Source organism: Marmota flaviventris, chromosome 8 (assembly GCF_047511675.1).
Source record: "Marmota flaviventris isolate mMarFla1 chromosome 8, mMarFla1.hap1, whole genome shotgun sequence".
Classification (NCBI taxonomy): domain Eukaryota; kingdom Metazoa; phylum Chordata; class Mammalia; order Rodentia; family Sciuridae; genus Marmota; species Marmota flaviventris.
The window spans coordinates 3,353,213-3,369,831 of record NC_092505.1 but is presented as its reverse complement, the minus strand read 5'-3'; the positions used below and the strand labels follow the sequence as shown (position 1 = coordinate 3,369,831).

Here is a 16,619-nt window from a genome sequence, read left to right as displayed (position 1 = left end):
CAGTTTGTTGGCCGTTGTTCTTGGGCGTGTGGCGAGGCAGAACACTATGGCGGGGGCGCATGGTGGGGCAAAGCTGCCTCGTGGCAGCTGGGAAGCAAAGGAAGAGAGAGGAAGGGGCTGGGTGCTAACACCTCCTTGGAGGGCACGCCCCAAGTCCTGCCTGGGGGCCCACCTCCTCAAGGTCCCACCCCTTCAGGTGGCACCGTGGGCTGGCACCAGGCCTTCAACACATGGACGTTCCAATCCAAAATGTAGCAATGTGTGCAGGCACTGACTGTGTGTGTGAGAGTGTGTGCACGTGTGTAGATGTGTTTGATACATCTGTGGGTGTGCACAGTTGTGCCTGTGTGTGAGTGGCTGAGTGTGTGTGTGTGTGTCTGAACACATCCATATGTGAGCATGTATCTGTGTGCATGTATGTAAATTTGCATAGCTGTGTATGTGTGTGTGCAAATGGGCATGTGTGTGAATGTAGGAGTGTGTTTTGTGTGTGATGTTTTACATGTACATGCATGTAAACATCACAAGTGTGCATGTCTGTAGTGCATGGCTGTATGTGTCAAGGGTGTGTGTAAATGTGTTCATGAATCTGAGCATGAATGGGAAGATAGGTGTAGGTGGGCCCACGTACAATTATGTGTGTGTGAGTTGAACATGTCAGAGTGTGTTGCTAACATGTGAGTGTGTGTGTGGTTTGTGTGTGGATGTATCTGTACACATGTATGAGTGTGAGCGTGGGCAAGCAAGCTGAGCTTGTCAGTGAGTGTGTGAGTATATGGGTGAGTGTGCATGGCCACTGCGTGGGTGGGGATGTGGTGGCATTTGTCAGAGTGACTCTGTCAGAGGAACATGGCTCCAGGTCTTCCGGGGACCTCAAGGCTCTGGACTGGGACGTGGCCTGGGAAAGTGTCCTCCTGGGCTGCAGACCTTCGCATCCCTGTGCACATTGCCCCTTGGGTGACTCTGGGCCAGGAGGTCCTGGGGTCCACGTGGGCACCTCTGGGCCCAGGTCCTGCTTCCTGGAAGGCGGTCTCCATGTTCACGTGGGCCCCACTTTCTCCCTCCTCTCTCCGTTTGAATCCCTGTTTTGGGGAAGGGCTGGGTCCTCCTGAGTCCAACCGAGGGCCAAGCCCCAGGCGCGGGGTTGTCCCCCTGGAGGAATGTGCCATCTGTGGCAGGATCTTGGCCACTGAGAGAAGATGCAGTGGTGCAGGGACGCTCTCGGGGGGGCTGGGGTACAGGGTCATGCCTAAGCCCTGGGGAGGGCCACCGTCTTCACTGGGAGCCTGTGTTGGCTTTGGGTGGGAAAGGGGCCTCTGGCAGGGAGGGCACTGGACAAGGGGAGCCCTTTGGGAAGGGTCTCCTCTTAGAAAGGGAAGGCCCAGGTAGTCCCATGGGGTGAGGGGAGGTGGCCGCGGTGGCATTAAGGAGACAGAAAACTCTCAGGGGAGTTCAGCTGTGGTTCAGACCAGCGGCTGCTGGGCCTGGTGGCAGCATGCCTGGCAGGGTGGACGGCCCCGCAGGCCTGGGACGGCTGTGTGAGGGATGGGACGGAAGGGACGGTTGGCAGGGGTGCGGCAGCTGATGGAGGAGCTGAGGGCTGTAAGGACGTCCTTGCCAGGGAAGCCAGACGAGAGATGGCAGTTCCTGACATCAGGGCAGGAACCCAGGGGCCTGGGCTTTGTCCTTGGAGGCCTGGAAAGCAATGCAAGGTCTTGTTTTCTAGAAGAAAGGGTGGGGAGGGCCACATGCCCTGATCCTCCCAACACCTGAGCAGACTGGGTGTCGCAGGTGCAAATGACACTTAGTCCCCTGACTCTGGGCCCAGGAGTGTTAGCCAGTTTAGGGCTGAGGCTGGTGGCTCAGCAGGTCTGTGGGTCCAGTGAGGTGCGGTGCCCTGTGCTCAGCCTCAGGCCCTGGAGGGCCATGAGGTTGGTGGGACCCTCACCCTCAGGCACTGCCGGTTGGAGCTGGGCAAGCTTGCTCAGAGGGATAGGTGGGCTGCTGGTGAAACCAAGAGCCACAGGCACGGGGGTGACTGGTGGAGGTTGACAGGGTGACTCCTGAGGAGAGCCTCAGACTCTGGCCTTGGGGCTGAGCAAGGAGCCCAACCCTGGGGAGGGGAAGCAGGGAGACCCTGGAGGCCGGGCGGGGACAAAGACAGGAGAGGTAGACTCAAGGGACAACATGGTGGTGGGTGTGGAGTGGGCTGGAGGGGCAGGAAGGCGCGGTCAGCTGAGAGAGTGGAGGCCATTGCGGAGTGTGCATGTATGCAGGCTCGGTGTCTGTCCAGCACGACTGTTTTCTCAAAGCCCCCAGTAAGGAGCCACCTGCAGGATCCCAGTGGCTGCAGAGACCACCCCCCACGCCCCCTCCAGCCCTCAACTCACACACTCAAGAAGACTCATCTGGGCTTTGTTCATTTTCCTCCAGATGCTGGGGGGTCTCAGAGGGAGGCGAGCAGCAGCCTCAGCCTCAGGGCTGCTGTGGGGAGTGGGCCGCTGAGGGGAGCCCGGCAGCTCTCGGCAGCCCCGTCCTGAGCCAGGACTCTGCGTCCTGTGAGCGGGGGGCCCTGGCAGATGGCGGCCGGGTTCTCAGGCCCAAGCTAGCACTGGCCACAGAGCAGGCATTAAGGTGCCGCCAGCAGAGGTCTGCGTCCACCAAGGTGCGTGGGTGTGCTTTATATGCCAGCTGGTGTCCCCCAAGTCAGTGTCTCCTACAGGGACAGAGGAGGGGCCTGGAGATGGAGGCCTGAGTTCTCAGTCGGCTGAGCACCTGGTGTGACAGCTGCATTCAGCAGGTTCAGGGCCCGCTGAGGAGGGGAAATCCATCAGCCCTGCGTGCTCCAAGCTCAGGACCTCTCAAGAGGTTTTGAGGGTTTTCAGGAGCCAAGGTTTCCCTGGGGACTTCTCTGCACCAATGCAAAGGACTGTGTGCCGTTGGCGGGTCGTGCCTCCTTCTGGGGGGACGCGGCTGGGGGCAGAAGCCAAGGCTTCCTGCTCTCTTTGGCAATCTACATCGGGAAACGGTCATCAGGGGTTTTACCCTTTGGGGGGTAAGCTTTAAAAAGAACCCCCAGCACCCAGAGCCGAGGCCTACAGCTCAGTCAGGAGCCTTCTGGACCCTGGGAGCTCACTTACGTCCCTGTTTGTACCCAGAATGTGACAAACACTGTAGTGAGGACCATGCTGAGGAATGACCTGTCCCCAGAGGGAATCATCCACCACCTGAAGATCCTCAGCCCCATCCACTGTGCCTTCCAGAATGACCTCCTGACTTCCTTGGGCTACGCCCCAGAGTGGGGGTGAGTGTCAGGCCGCTCTGGCCACTCCACGGCGCCAGTTCCTCCCTAGCACCTTGATCTTAGGGGTCTTTATGGTTTCCACCATTTGAGACCCTTTCTTTGAGGTTGACTATATAAATAAACAGTGGCTGGGGCCTGATTCATACTGTCAGCTTCCCCAATCCTGTCTCAGTCCAATTTAGGATTGACCAGAGGAGCTAAGTATGCACCCCTCGTCAAGCAGCAAGGAGGCCCAGCCTCCCCGAGGCACCCCTGGGGCTCCATTCCTGTGAGGCTCTCTGCCCGCTGCACCTGCCCAGGAGTCTCTGCCAACACAGGTGGGGGCTGACCCAGGTGGCCAATCTGTGCCCACAGCCCCCATCTGCTCTACTGAGGGGTTCTCATCGATTTCCACACTTCTTTGGAGTTGCTTTTGGAGGCGGCATGGGTCAGGGTGTGGCAGAAGGACCCTCCTGAGTGCCGCTCCCTCCTGCAGCGTTCACACCATCCTCGAGGACCTCCAAGGCGCTGGGAATTTTGTCACCGAAATGCAGCTGTTCATCGGAGATTCTCCCATCCCTCCAAACCACAGTGTGCCCGCCAGCGAAGACATCACCATCGAGGTGGGGCTCTGCAGACAGAACAGCAAGCTCAAGGTGGTCCTCACGGAGTGCTGGGCCACCCCCTCCAGCAACGCCCGGGACCCCGTCACTTTCAGCTTCATCAACAACAGGTAGGGCTCAGGGGGTGCTGCACCCGCTGCCCGCCTGGCCTGTCGCCTGCTGGGGACTCCTGGAATTCCCAGGCCAACACTGATGTCGACCTGGTTCAGAGGACCTGGTGACTCCCACGGGGCCTGGGGGACGCAGACAGACACAGTCACGAGGGAGCCACCTGAGAGGCCAGCAGGGCCTGCGTGTGCTGAGACGCCCTGTTTCCCCCTCAGCTGCCCCGTCCCCAACACCTACACCAGTGTGATCGAGAACGGCAACTCCAGCAAGGCCCAGTTTAAGCTGAGAATCTTCTCCTTCATCAATAACTCCGTGGTCTACCTGCACTGCAGGCTGCGTGTCTGTGTGGAGTCCCCCAGAGCCACGTGCAAGATAGTAAGTGTCTGTGCTCCTTGACTTACGGTTGGCACAAGTTCGAATTGTTATGAGGAAGCAGCTCTGTTAATAAGAGCTGGGACTCAGGGGCATCTGACTGGGGACACTGGGCTCTGCAGGTTGGTATTGGAAGGAGGCAGTGCAGCAGAGGCCCAGGGAGAGCTGGGGCACCTCGGGTATGTGGCTGGCTGGACAACCTTGAGGCTGTGCTGTTCACCTAGCTGTCCCAGCAGCCCAAGCCCCTCCCCCAGGTGGCCAGGTGAACACTTAGGCGCAGAAGTGCTACTTAGCCTGGTGTGGACTCTCAACATTGACGAACATTACCAAATATCAGACGCGGTGGTAGATTTTTCCTTTCCTGTGCCCAACATTCTCGCAGGGAGTGTGAATAGCTTTACGTCTCCCTTCCTCACACCATTGAATTTGCAAGGTGCTCTGCAATCCTGAGTTTCAGAGCTGTTCTCTAGCCCGGTCATAGGCAAAGTGACCCACGTGTGGTCACTCGATGTCCGAGGAGGAGCTGGCTCTGCGGGCCTTTTGTTCAGACGACGTGCGGGGGTGTCTCTCCTCTGGAGGATGTGCTTGCTCCTGGGCTCCACCCATGCCTGTTGGCAGGTCGTGGATAAGAGAAGAAGCACCATGTGGCCAACTGAGTTAATGTCACCTTTTCTCAAATAGTAGACTGTCCTACGGGGAACAGATGATTCCCTGTGACAGGTGCTGGGGGTACACTCATGTGCCCACCTGGACCATTCAGTCCTCAAAAATCATGAGAAGGTCACAGCCACAAGTTTCCCTCGGCAGGAAATGCCAGTCCTGTGCTCTGTGTGGTCTGACCTTGACATAGGTCTCCCCTAGCTCCTCAGAAGGGCATCCATTCATTTCCAGGGGTGCTGTAACAAGGTACACAAACAGGACAGAGGACGAATCAGAAGCCCCCGGTCTCAGCTGAGGTCAGAATTCCAACTGCAAGGTGTCGGAAGGCCTGCTCCCTCCTGGGGCCAAGGGGGAGCTCTGCCCAGGCCCTCCCAGCCTCAGCCTTTCCTTGGCCTGAGACACGGTTCTACCTCTGTGCGTATCTGTCTCTGTGTCCAGGTGTCCCCTTTTTATAAGGACACCAGCCATACAGGATTAGAGCCCTATGAGCCACTTGAACCTGAGAAGGTCTCAGTGACATGCGCTGGGCTTAGGAGTCCGCGTTTTTGGAGGACACAGAGCCACCATGGCAGGCAGAGTGAGCTGACTGCCCAAGGCCCCAGCGCAGGCACCTGTTTGTAAGGCAAAGGCACTAAGAGGAGCGGTGGCGGCAGCAGCCTTTGGAGGAGGCATGGGGGACTCAGCCTCCCCTGAGGCGTGGTCACTTTGGTGGCCAGGGTCCTCCACCTCTCTGGTTGGTGTGCTCTGCTCCTCCTGTCCCAGGCACGTCCCACCTGGGAAGAGCCACTATCTGGTCTCCCGCTGCTCCCATGCCCCGTCTAGACTTACCCACCAGTGACCTGATGACCAGAGGACAGAACTCTCCCAGGTGACCGGCCTCCCTGAGAGGGAGTTAATTCCCCATGGTGTTGCGCCACTAATTTTGACCTTTTCTCCTTTAAACAAACAACAGAGCTGCAATGACTTCCGGTCACCGAGAAGCAGCAGAGGTTCTGAAGTGCAGCAGATGTCCTGGGGGCCCCTCGTGCGGGCACAAGGTGAGTCCACAGGAAAAGACCCCATTAACCAGCAGGGAGCTCAGGGAGCAACTGCTTCCAAACGCGGAGCTTTGAGTCTCCTAACAGACCCGTGGTCACAGAAACAGCGGTGGCTGAGCTCGTCCTTGGGTCCCTGTGAGCCAGCAGGATGGCTCTCTACGTGTCACGAGCCTCTGGGGAGACGGAGCTTGGAGTCAGACACCGCTGAACAGGGCTGTTTTCAGCTGGCCCTGGGGAGCCGGGGAGGTTTTCTGGCCTGGATAGATACGGTGGGTGAAGGGGAGGGGGCTCAAGGGGGAGGCTGTAAACAGGTGGTGTCCAATTCTTTGTGTGTGTGAAAAAGCTGTTTTATTCAGAAGATGCAAAAAAAGAAGCCCAGTGTTTCCGTTCTCCCTCAGTATAAACCTTCCTCAGCCAATTACATCTCACGTAGTCTCAGAATCTGGTTTTCAGGAAAATGAGTTCTTTTTTAATGTGATCTATCAGATTTTTTTTTTGTTTGTTTGTTTACTGGGGTTTGAACTCAGGGGCATCTGACCTCTGAGCCACATTCCAGCCCAATTTTGTATTTAGAGACAGGGTCTCACTGAGTTGCTTAGCGCCTTGCTTTTGCTGAGGATGGCTTTGAACTCGAAAACCTCCTGCCTCAGCCGCTGGGATTACAGGCGTGCGCTACTGCACCAGCTTGATCAGATTGTTTTGAAAAAGTAATGGTTTTGTGGTTTGAGGACATTTGACAGAAACTGTCAGATGTCCCCAACTTTCTTCTCTTCCCTTCCATAGTGAGAGAGTTCAGGTGTAGCTGACTCACAGCTCCCGGGAGGGAATCTGGTTCCCAGCCTCCCTGGCATCTAGGTGTGTCCATAGGAGTGAGTTCTGGCCAGTGACAGGCCCAGGGACAGTGGTGGCAACTTCAGGGACACCCTCCTTAAAAACTAGTATGAAACTAGTAACTAGTATAAAAAATTTTGGACTTGGAGTTAGTAGAACTGAGTATGATTGTTAGGCTATGATGCATGAGTTGGGAAGTCTTATGGAAATTACTAAATCTCCTGAATCCCATCTGTCCATCCACCTATCATCTATCTACCCATCCATCCATCCATCTATTCATCCATCCACTCTTTCATCCATCTATCCATCCATCCACTCATCCATCCACTCATCCGTCCACTCATCCGTCCATCCATCCACTCATCTGTTCATCCATCCATTCATCCATCCATCCACACATTTACTATTTCATCCATCTACTATGTGCAGGCCCTCTGCTTTTCCTTTGTAAGATGGATGTTGTAGTGAACTGTCCTGCTTCATCAGGACGTTGTGGGTGTCCCATGGGGCTGTAGGAGAAGCAAAACCTTTGTGTGAGGCTGATTTGTGGACTTCCTGACTTTGGCCCTTGGTGATGGGGATGCTGGGTATTCCCTTGAGCCCCATTTTCCTCACCTGTGCACTGGGAATAATAACAACTCCCACTTCACACCGAGACTGGCCGTCTAAGTTGCTGGACAGCGGTAGCTGTTGCCATTCATAACTGGGAAGCAGGGCACTGGCACATCCAGCACCGAGAGAGAGAGTGTAACTGGTCAGCTCAAAAACGAGGTCTCGGACGGTCCATTTTGCTCATCGTTCTTGCTCTTTGCAGTCTTAGCTTCCCTTTGGTTAATAACTGTCACAGGACATACAGAAGATAATTTAAGCAGAATCCTGCAGCAGTGGGGACTTTGCCACCCAGTAACAGTGCATGTAGCGGCAGCACCATGGGGGCCTGCGGGGGTGAAGAGAGCCCAGAGGCCAGACGGCTTCCGGAACCTTCCTCCGTCTCTGCCTTCACCATCACCTCCACTGTTGGGAAGAGGCGGGACCGGCCTCCTGATGGGGGCTGTGTGAGCTTCCACCACTGCCGCCTGGATGGGCTGCCCTCTGCTCCACCTCTTGGGCCACCGCTGTCTGCTCCCAAGGAGCTGGGCTGGCTCCTTAGCAGGTCCGCTCCACCGTGGATCTTCTTGTGTCCTGCGCTGCTGGAACAATCTCCACTCCCGGGTATGGGGGCCTTAAAACAACAGAAATCCTCTCTCAGTGCCGGGCCAGAGGTCTGGAGCCACAGCGCCAGCAGGGCTGCCCCGAGACCGGCAGAGGCGCAGCCCGTTCCTTGGCTGGCCTTCGTCTTCACGTGTCCTTCTCCCTGTGTCTCTGTCTCCACGTGGCCATCCTCTCAGCAGAACGCTCCCAGGATTGGGCTGGGCCACCAATCCCAGTGTCCTCGCCTTCCCTAGTCACATCTTACCTGCAGACCAGCTCACCCTGCGGCACTGGGACTTGGCGGTGTCTTGTGGTGGCACAATTCAGCACATGGCACAGGGTAGTGACCGTGTAAGGAAGAATCCATTCTGTCCTTCCCGAGGTGTGTGCTACCCACAGATAATCCCTCACCATCAGAATTTTTGGAAATCTTGATGGCCATTGCTTTAGTAGATGGCCGACCTGTTTCACACTCGCTAGAGGTGGTGGACAGAGTAGGAGGCTGATGGTCACAGCATGCACACACAGCCCAGTGGGAGGGTCTGGAACAATTACTGAGGCTGCTCAGAAGTGAGGAGGCTGGGCCTCCCCAGACTGAGGAGGACTCTGCGCTCTGGGAGAGGCCTGTCCCTCCTGGGCCTGCTCGGGAAGGTGATAGGAGGGGCTTGGACACTTTCCCTCTCTGTCCCCTTTACAAAAGCCCTAGTAGTTCAGTGTCTTTGCAGTTACTTGAGTTCCTCATGCACCCTGCACTGACACACGCTCTGCCTGCATGACCCACGTGCCCCTGAAGAGGTGAGGACAGGGCACACTGCCAAAGCATGTGCCAGATTGGGATAGACATTCCTAAGGGCTTGCTCTCCCCTTCTAACGTACCCTGCATGGACCCAGAGCCCTTCTTCCTGGGCTGTGTAACCAGGGGCAGTCTGGCCTGAGGACCCCACTCTGAGCAGCCTGACTTAGTGGGTCAGTCAGGAATATTTGGGTGCAGGCAACAGAAACCCAGCTGGGGAGTGGAGTGGAACAGGGGCTACTGTTGGGCGGACACTCTAGGCTGGCTCTGGCTCCACAGCATCGCAGGAGCCCGTCTCCTTCTGTCCTGGTCTCCAGCATCCTTGGTGCATGTGGCCCCCTTGTACCAGCAAGAGGAGCCCTCACTCCTGGCCCAAGAGGAAGGAGGCGCCCACTCTAGTGCCCCTGGCGTCTGAATGTAGGGCCAGCTCTGCAGTTGTCCAGGGAAACGGCTGGCCAGGGCCTGGGAGCCTTGGGTTCCTTGGGAGCTCAGGGCCGAGGCAGGGGGCAGGAGGTCCCAGAGTGTTCCTGTTCCTGGGGGGTATGGCTGTCATTTGCAGCTGGCTCGCTGTCCGGGGACCCCAGAGGGATCCCTAGCAGCTCAGTGGGACAACTCTGCCGACAGCAACACACCCCACTGTGCAGTGGGAGCCCCAGAGCAGCAACCACTTTGGGCAACTGCCCCGAGATCACCACTGGTGGGAGATGGGATGGTGAGCACCCCTGGTCTCCCAGGAGGGCTCATCCCCAGCCACGCCATCCAGCTGTGCTGCGGGGGCACCCCGGCAGGGTTGGGGGAATGTGGCCATGGCTGTGACCCTGCTCTGGGCACCTCTGACTCATGGCGTGCCCATGGGTTGGGCCACCTCGTGGTGGGTGGTCAGGTCTGTCCTTGGGGTGCTGGAGTGGCTGAGGGCTGGCAGAAGCTGGCATCTTTCTCAGGCAGCGTGGCTAAGTCCACAGAGCACCGATCAGTGGTACTGACGTCACAGTGCAGTGGTATGTGGTGCCTCTACCACGCAGTACAGCCACCTCCTCTCGGGTTTCAACCCAGCTCCACCCTGAAGCCAACTCTTTGCCCACCAGCTGTCTCTCCATTCTCTTGCTCAGGGCCCTGGCTTTCTGCCTGTGGTCTGGCCTGTTCCAGAGAGTTCCTGTGGACGGGCGCTGTGACGTGTGGCCCTGGCCTGTCACTCGTGTGACGTGTTCCACTTCATCTCTGCTGCAGCGAGTCAGCTTCCCCTCTCCATGCTGTGTTCCCTTGTGGGGCTGGACCACCCTGGCCCACCCATTCATGTGTTGAGAGACACAAGGGCTCTTTCTGCTTTGTGGCTACTGTGACTAGTGCCACTGAAAACTTGGGCGTCTGAGCACCCTGAGTGTGTGTTCTCCCCTCCTGGAGGAGGCAGGTGTGTGTGGGCGGCCACCAGATAGGAGCAGGCTGTACCTCTCCTCTGGCCTGGTGGATCCAGGCAGGCCCAGCGCAGGCCGGCCAGCTCTGCCCTCTCAGCCAGGGCATGTCCAGGAGGCTGGGCTGGCTGAGCTGTGCTCACTGCACTCACAGGCTTTGCACCCGCCTGGTCTTGTTGGGCAGCTCATGGGCACCCACAGGCCTCACCTCTGCCAGCTTCGGCTCCATCAAACCCAGGTCATGCTTTGAGAAGTGGCGGACACGGGCAGCACTTGCCGTTCGGGCCGCGCTGGACACACCTTCACCTCCCAGCAGTGCTCAGTGCTGGGCCACAGGAGCCTCCTCAGGGCCTGGCGGTCTCTCACTCGTGCCTGTCTCGCCCCACAGGTGCCTCTCCGGGTGCAAAGCCAGGCCTGGGGACCGGCCATGTCGTTCTCATCGTGGTGGCCGGCTTTGCCGTGGTGGCGGGGGCCGCAGCCTTTCTGATCTTGCGGTACCAGAAATTGACTGGAAAATACAGCTTCAGCACCCAGGCGGACAACTTCAGCTACCAGGTGTTCTCTGACTAGGAGGCCCGCCGACCTGGAGGTGGGTGTGGAGTAAGGCACTGACGGCCGTGTCCTGCCCCCATCACCCTGGTGACGACCTCGCAGGCCTGGCAGTAGGCAGGTCTGTGCAGGTCCCGTTTTGGGTTCCCTAAGGAGACACACCCTCTCCTCCTGGAAAAGCAACCTTCAGTGGCCAGGGAGAGGACATGGACTATGACATCAATGATGGGCTGGACTGATGGCGCATCACTGCCCCCAAGAGTCCAGAGGCAGCACGATGCTGGGTGGTGAGAGCAGCCCCAGGCGCCAGCCTCAAATCCCAGTGCTGCCACTCCCCTGCTGGGCCGCCTGGGGCAAGCTCCCAAGCCTCTCTGTGCCTCATTTTCCTCCTCTGTAAAGGAGTGGGGTGAGTCCAGTCACACCAGGAGCTTGAGAATTGAAAGGGAAACAGCCAAGGGCCTTCCCCAGGGTGGGTCGGGCGCACCCCAGGCCCACCAGGAACTGTTCTCAGTGATGTCCCTGAAAACTTGTTCTCACAGGGACCAGGCTTTGTGCAGGGATGGGTCCCTGTGTGACCCCTACTGTAGAACACTGGTGACTTAAACATTCAGGGCTTTGAGGAGAGGATGCCTTTCTGGTCTGTCACATGGACCTCCTGGGCAAGATCTGGACACAGCTCTACAGAGCACAGCATCGGCAGGCAGCCTGCGCACCCCTGCCACGTGCTGGGGCCGCCAGAAGGCACCTGCAATGCCGAATGCAGCAGCAAGCCGGGCAGAGGGTGTTCACTGAGTTCTTTAGGGAATAATGATCCCAACAGCTTGGACATTTTCAAAAGAATATTTCCACCTGCGGTGGTGTGGAGCCTGCCGACTCCGGGGCCACTCTGTGAACTCCTTCCCTGCATGCAAGCTGACCAGTGTCCTCCTTCCCCACGCAGGTCACCGTGAGTCAAGCATTAGCAGGCGTGTACTCCGTGGGGTGCTCTGTGCCAGCGTTAGGACAAGCCCCGACATGATGACGGCCGGCCCTTCCGCCCTCAGGAGGCTGTCCTGCTGGAGATGTGGGCAGAGCGCTGGGACAGCCCTGGGCCCTCAAGCCCAGCCCAGACACCACCCCTCCATCGCCTAAGCCACCTGCACATCCCTAGCCCTCCCGGGCCCTCAAGCTTCTCCAAGTGACCCTGGCTCACTGAAGCCAGTGGCCAGCATGCCGTCAATCACACGGCTCTTCACATTTCAGAGACACTTGACAGTCCTTGCGAAGCTCTTTTACAAATAGCTCCATCTTTTAAATGCATTGCTCATGCTATTTTTAGTAGCTGTATACACACTCTAACATTTCTTCTGCCTTCCTAGCAGGTCATTTTTATTTACAAAACAGTAACACAGAAGGTACTCTATTAATGTGAAAATTGTCCTAGTGAGTAAAAACGATGTTACATACACACACATACAACACCACTCTTTTATGTTTGCAACGTGCTCCTAGCCATGTTCTCATGTAATCCACCCTGGGGGAGGGGGAGGTGTGCCTGTTACTCTAGGAGGAGGCAGAGAAGGGGTAGATAGGTGTGCACTTAGGGTCATAAGATGCATAAAGAAGGAAATGGGTCTAGAATGTAAGTATATTAGTCTTGGGTTTCCCCTTTACCCTCTGCTAAGAGACACTGCTTTCCCCCTTATTTGAAACAAAGTAGAATTGGCTGGAAGGCTAACATCTAGAAGTTTGGTGTTTTCCTTCCATGAACTTAGAATGATAACAGGGTCTTTGATTTCAATTCTTGACAGTAATTTTGCCGAATATAATCAACTTTCACTCCTACACAATATTTGGGAAAGGAGCCTTTGGATTTATTGGGTATTCTCAGAATAGGAGGAACAGTTAGTAACTAACGTGTGTGGATGACCGTTTGAGCAAGCAGGATACATTGCCTCGACGCTGAGACCTGAGTGACAGGTGTGCTGGCCTCTCCATCTCAGCTTGCCGAGTGTGCTCTGACGCCGGCTCCTGGGCAGACCAGGCGCACATCTCTGGCTCTGGCAGGTTCTGGCATGACCACAGACCTTGCCATTTGCCTTCTTGGGAAAGAGCGAGGAAGCCCAGGTCTTGAGCTCTGTGACTGGGTGGATTTCAGATAAAGTAGTTGGCATATTATTTTAAAACCCCATCCTTCATCTTCAGTTTTTACTCAATTTCAATAAACAGGCTACTTCCTTTTGTTTGTGTTTTCTGTAATAGTGAAAACTCCATCTCCCCTCTTCTTACTTCCCACACCCAAGTCTCTGACAAGTTCTTCCTGAGCAGTCATGTTGCAGGGACAGACAGGCAGGGCACCCAAGACAGCAGGAGACAGTTTTATTTGGCTGCAGCCAGGTCCAGAGGGCACAGCTTTTGCTGTAATCAATTAACCCCCTGAACCCCGAGTTCAGGGAGTTTCAGAGTTTTATGCCCAGCGTGTAAGGGGAGGGGCTCAGAAGTTCACAGTCTGCAGAAGTTCACATAAAAGCAGCTTTTTCTCTCACTGTTCTGGGCACGTTAACCCTTCAAGGACAACATCTGAGAAGGGGGGAGCTTCTTCTCCCCTCTCTTTCCTCCCCTGCCAGCTGTTACCATGAGCCCAGTTGTAACTTATCTTAGAAATGTCGACATCTCTGTGAAGCCCAGCTCAAGGCCAAAGGCCTTGTTTGCACAGTTCTACAAACTACTATACTGGATACGTTTGTGAAAAGCTAGTAAGGGGTGTCCAGCACCTGGAGTGCTGGTATCTTCCCGGCCAGTGGCCAGGTAAAATAGAGCAACAGGAAAATAGGAAGTTTATCTACATTGAGCTCTTTTGCTGACAGTCCTTAAGTCAGCCATGGTGAAGATTTCTGGAGAGGCCCAGTTAAGACTTTTTCTTTGTGGAGGAGGGGGTGCCACTAGAGTCACAGTGTCCCAGGCCCTGAGCTCAGTGTTCTGGACAAAATAGTGAGAGCAAGACTGAGCCCTGCCCTCAGAGAGCACAGGGAAGGGAGATGCTCCACCAGCAGCTGATGGGAGCCCTGGGAGGAGCTGAGAGGCGAGGGCAGGATGCTGTGGGGTCCCTATCTGGTCCATCCACTCATCCATCAAATGATCACCCATCCTTCTGTCCATCCATCCATCCCCCATCCATCTGTCTTGTTCAACTGTCCACGTGTGTGCCCATCATCGAGCAGTAACAGGTGTCTCTAATCCTGGGGCCACCCACCCACCACTCACCCACCTACTTATCTTCCCATCCGCCTGCTTGTCCATCCATCCATCCATCCATCCGTCCATCCATCTTTTTGTTCTACTGTCTACATGTGCCCATCCCCAAGCATTAAGAGGTGTCTCTGCTCCTGCGACTATCCACCACCCACTCACCCACCTACTTGTCTTTTCTCCACCTGCTTGTCTATCCATCTATCCATGTTTCTCTCCACCCACCCACGCAGCCATCTAGCTAACCAAGGAACGCTTACCACGTCTCGTTCTTACACTGACATCAGGAAGAAAAGAAGAATGAGATGAAGTCCTTGCTCCCAAGTGTTCACACCCAGCAGAGGAAACCCCACTGTGACCACGACGTGCAGTAAAGCTAGGGAGGCCCCCGCAGGTGGGAGGAAGGGGAATAGGGAAATGCTCACGGGCTCATGTGGCTTCCACACGGGAGGGTCTGGGACCATCGAGTCACAGAGGCGCTGCAGAGATATTCTCAGCTTGTGCATTGCGTCTAGCTTAAAGCCTCTGGTTCAAGACTCTGCTGGCATGGCTCAAGGGACCCACTCCAGAGAGCACTGAAACAGAAGGAGGAGGAAGGTTGGGTGTCTCTGATGCAGACGTCACCCTGGGTTGTGCAATGAAACGCCATGAGACCAAACTTCAGGGCCTTGGAGACTCCCCAGATGATGCCCTCCCAGAGTGAGTGGCCCTGGGGCCACCCCATAACAGAGTGGAGATCGTGTGGGACCATGCAGATATCTTCCTACTCAACCCTGTGCTAATTCCTTGGGTATGAGCATTCTCTCTTAATGGCTGAGGACTCAGAGATGTTATGCATCTGTTATGGTTCACACATGAAGTGTCCCCAAAAAGCTCCCGTGTGAGACAATGCAAGAAAGTTTAGAGGTGAAAAGATTGCATTATGAGAGTCTTACCGAATCAGCACATTAATGGCTGATAAGATTAACTGGGAGGTAGCTGTAGGCAGGTGGGGTCCTGGGGGTGGACCTTGGGGTGTATATATCGTCCCTGGTGAGGAGTTCTCCCTCTGCTTCCTGGTGCCATGTCCTGAGTTGCTGTCCTCCTCCACCTTCCCATTTCTAGGAAAGGGCAGTCTGGTGAAGTACCAAGATTTCCTGTCCCTATCCCCCTCTGCCCTGGTATCCTGCCTCATCTTGGACTGAGACCTCGGAAACCATGATCCCCAAATAAACTTCCTCGTCTAAAATTGTTCTTGTCAGTCTGTTAATCACAGAGGTGAAAGACTGACTAAAACAGCAGCTTTTCCCACACACAGGACTCTGGTGGGAGTGGGATGTACGGCAAACCCCTGTGGTCATGAATCCTTGCTATCCCTCTGTCCCGAGGGAAGGGAAGGAGGCCCTCTGTGGATATTACAGTGCAGAGTACCTCTGAGGCGTGGAGGTGGTCCTCAGGCTCCCTGAGGCTGGGGGTCTTTTCCTGCTGGGTTCTGTGTCCCTGGAAGTCCTGACCCTCAGACACCACCTTGGGCCCAAGATCTCAGGCTGTGACTCACTCCGTGGCCAAGAGTCTGATGGAGATGGAGTGTGATGGAGGTGGAGTCTTATGGAGGTGAAAGGTCTGATGGGGTGGAGGGTCTGATGGCAGAGGTTCTGCTGGAGGTGAAGGCCCCACAGAGGTGGAGAATCACTGGAACCTTCCGCTGTCCTCTGGCCATGGCTGCAACTCTCCATGATGGCCACTAGATGGAGCCCTACGCCAGGGTCTGCATCAAGGCTTCAGGGTCCCTTTGTTTCTGTAGCAACCACAGCCCGGGTTTCTCCTTCTTTTTTGCCTGGTTTGAGCCTCTTGTCTGAATCTGACATTGTTCCTCAGGACTGCTCGGTGCTGGGCTTTGTCTCTGCTGGGTGGCGCCTGGGAGGCCTATCAACAGCTGAGAAGGCCATGCTGGACTTTGAGGGTACAACTGAGCCACCGTGAGTGACCAGGAGCGCATGCCTGGGCAGTGCCCGTGGACTCTGCTCTCCCACCTGGGTTTCCAAATGAAGGAAGCTCTTCCCTCCCCATTTCTAGGAAAGGGCAGCCTGGCGAAGTACCAAGATTTCCTGTCCCTGTCACTATGTGATAGACCTGGCCAGGGCGTGCCTTCACCTCATGCTCCCTCTCTGAAAAGGAAGTGTGCTCCCCCAGGCAGAGGGACATTATTAAAGATGCCACAGCATGAACACAGAGGCTGGCCCCGGGGGCCTTGGCGCAGATCAGCCCAGAACCTGCCCTTGTTCCAGCACCCTCGCTGCTGGGGGGCTTTTACAGGGCTGGGGTCTTCTGGGAAACTGAGGCAAAGATCCCCTTTAAGCCCCAATTCTTGTGACCAAGTCAGAAAGATCAAAGGTATGTCACTCAGAGTGACAGGCATGGGTTTACCAAAGGGGTAGGTAGAGGGAGCGGGGACACTCTCCAGGAGAGAGCAGGTCCTCTCAGAGAGGAGAGGGATGGCATGCCCCTCCTGCACTCCAGTTTTATTGGGGATCCCAAAGAAGGTTCCAGAGA

The 16,619-nt window shown here is 56.0% G+C and overlaps 1 protein-coding gene across 1 annotated transcript in view; it reads left to right on the top strand.

Annotated features, from left to right (window-relative positions):
* The window catches only part of Umodl1 (uromodulin like 1), a 54,219-nt gene extending 41,138 nt beyond the window's left edge, over positions 1 to 13,081 (top strand). The window contains exons 17-22 of the mRNA XM_071615766.1: positions 3,159 to 3,304; positions 3,780 to 4,016; positions 4,230 to 4,389; positions 5,999 to 6,083; positions 10,699 to 10,899; positions 11,800 to 13,081. Of these exons, the coding sequence (XP_071471867.1) occupies positions 3,159 to 3,304; positions 3,780 to 4,016; positions 4,230 to 4,389; positions 5,999 to 6,083; positions 10,699 to 10,880 (810 nt within the window). The 3' untranslated portion in view covers positions 10,881 to 10,899; positions 11,800 to 13,081. The remainder of the gene's footprint in view (positions 1 to 3,158; positions 3,305 to 3,779; positions 4,017 to 4,229; positions 4,390 to 5,998; positions 6,084 to 10,698; positions 10,900 to 11,799) is intronic.
* Positions 13,082 to 16,619: the final 3,538 nt, after the last annotated feature.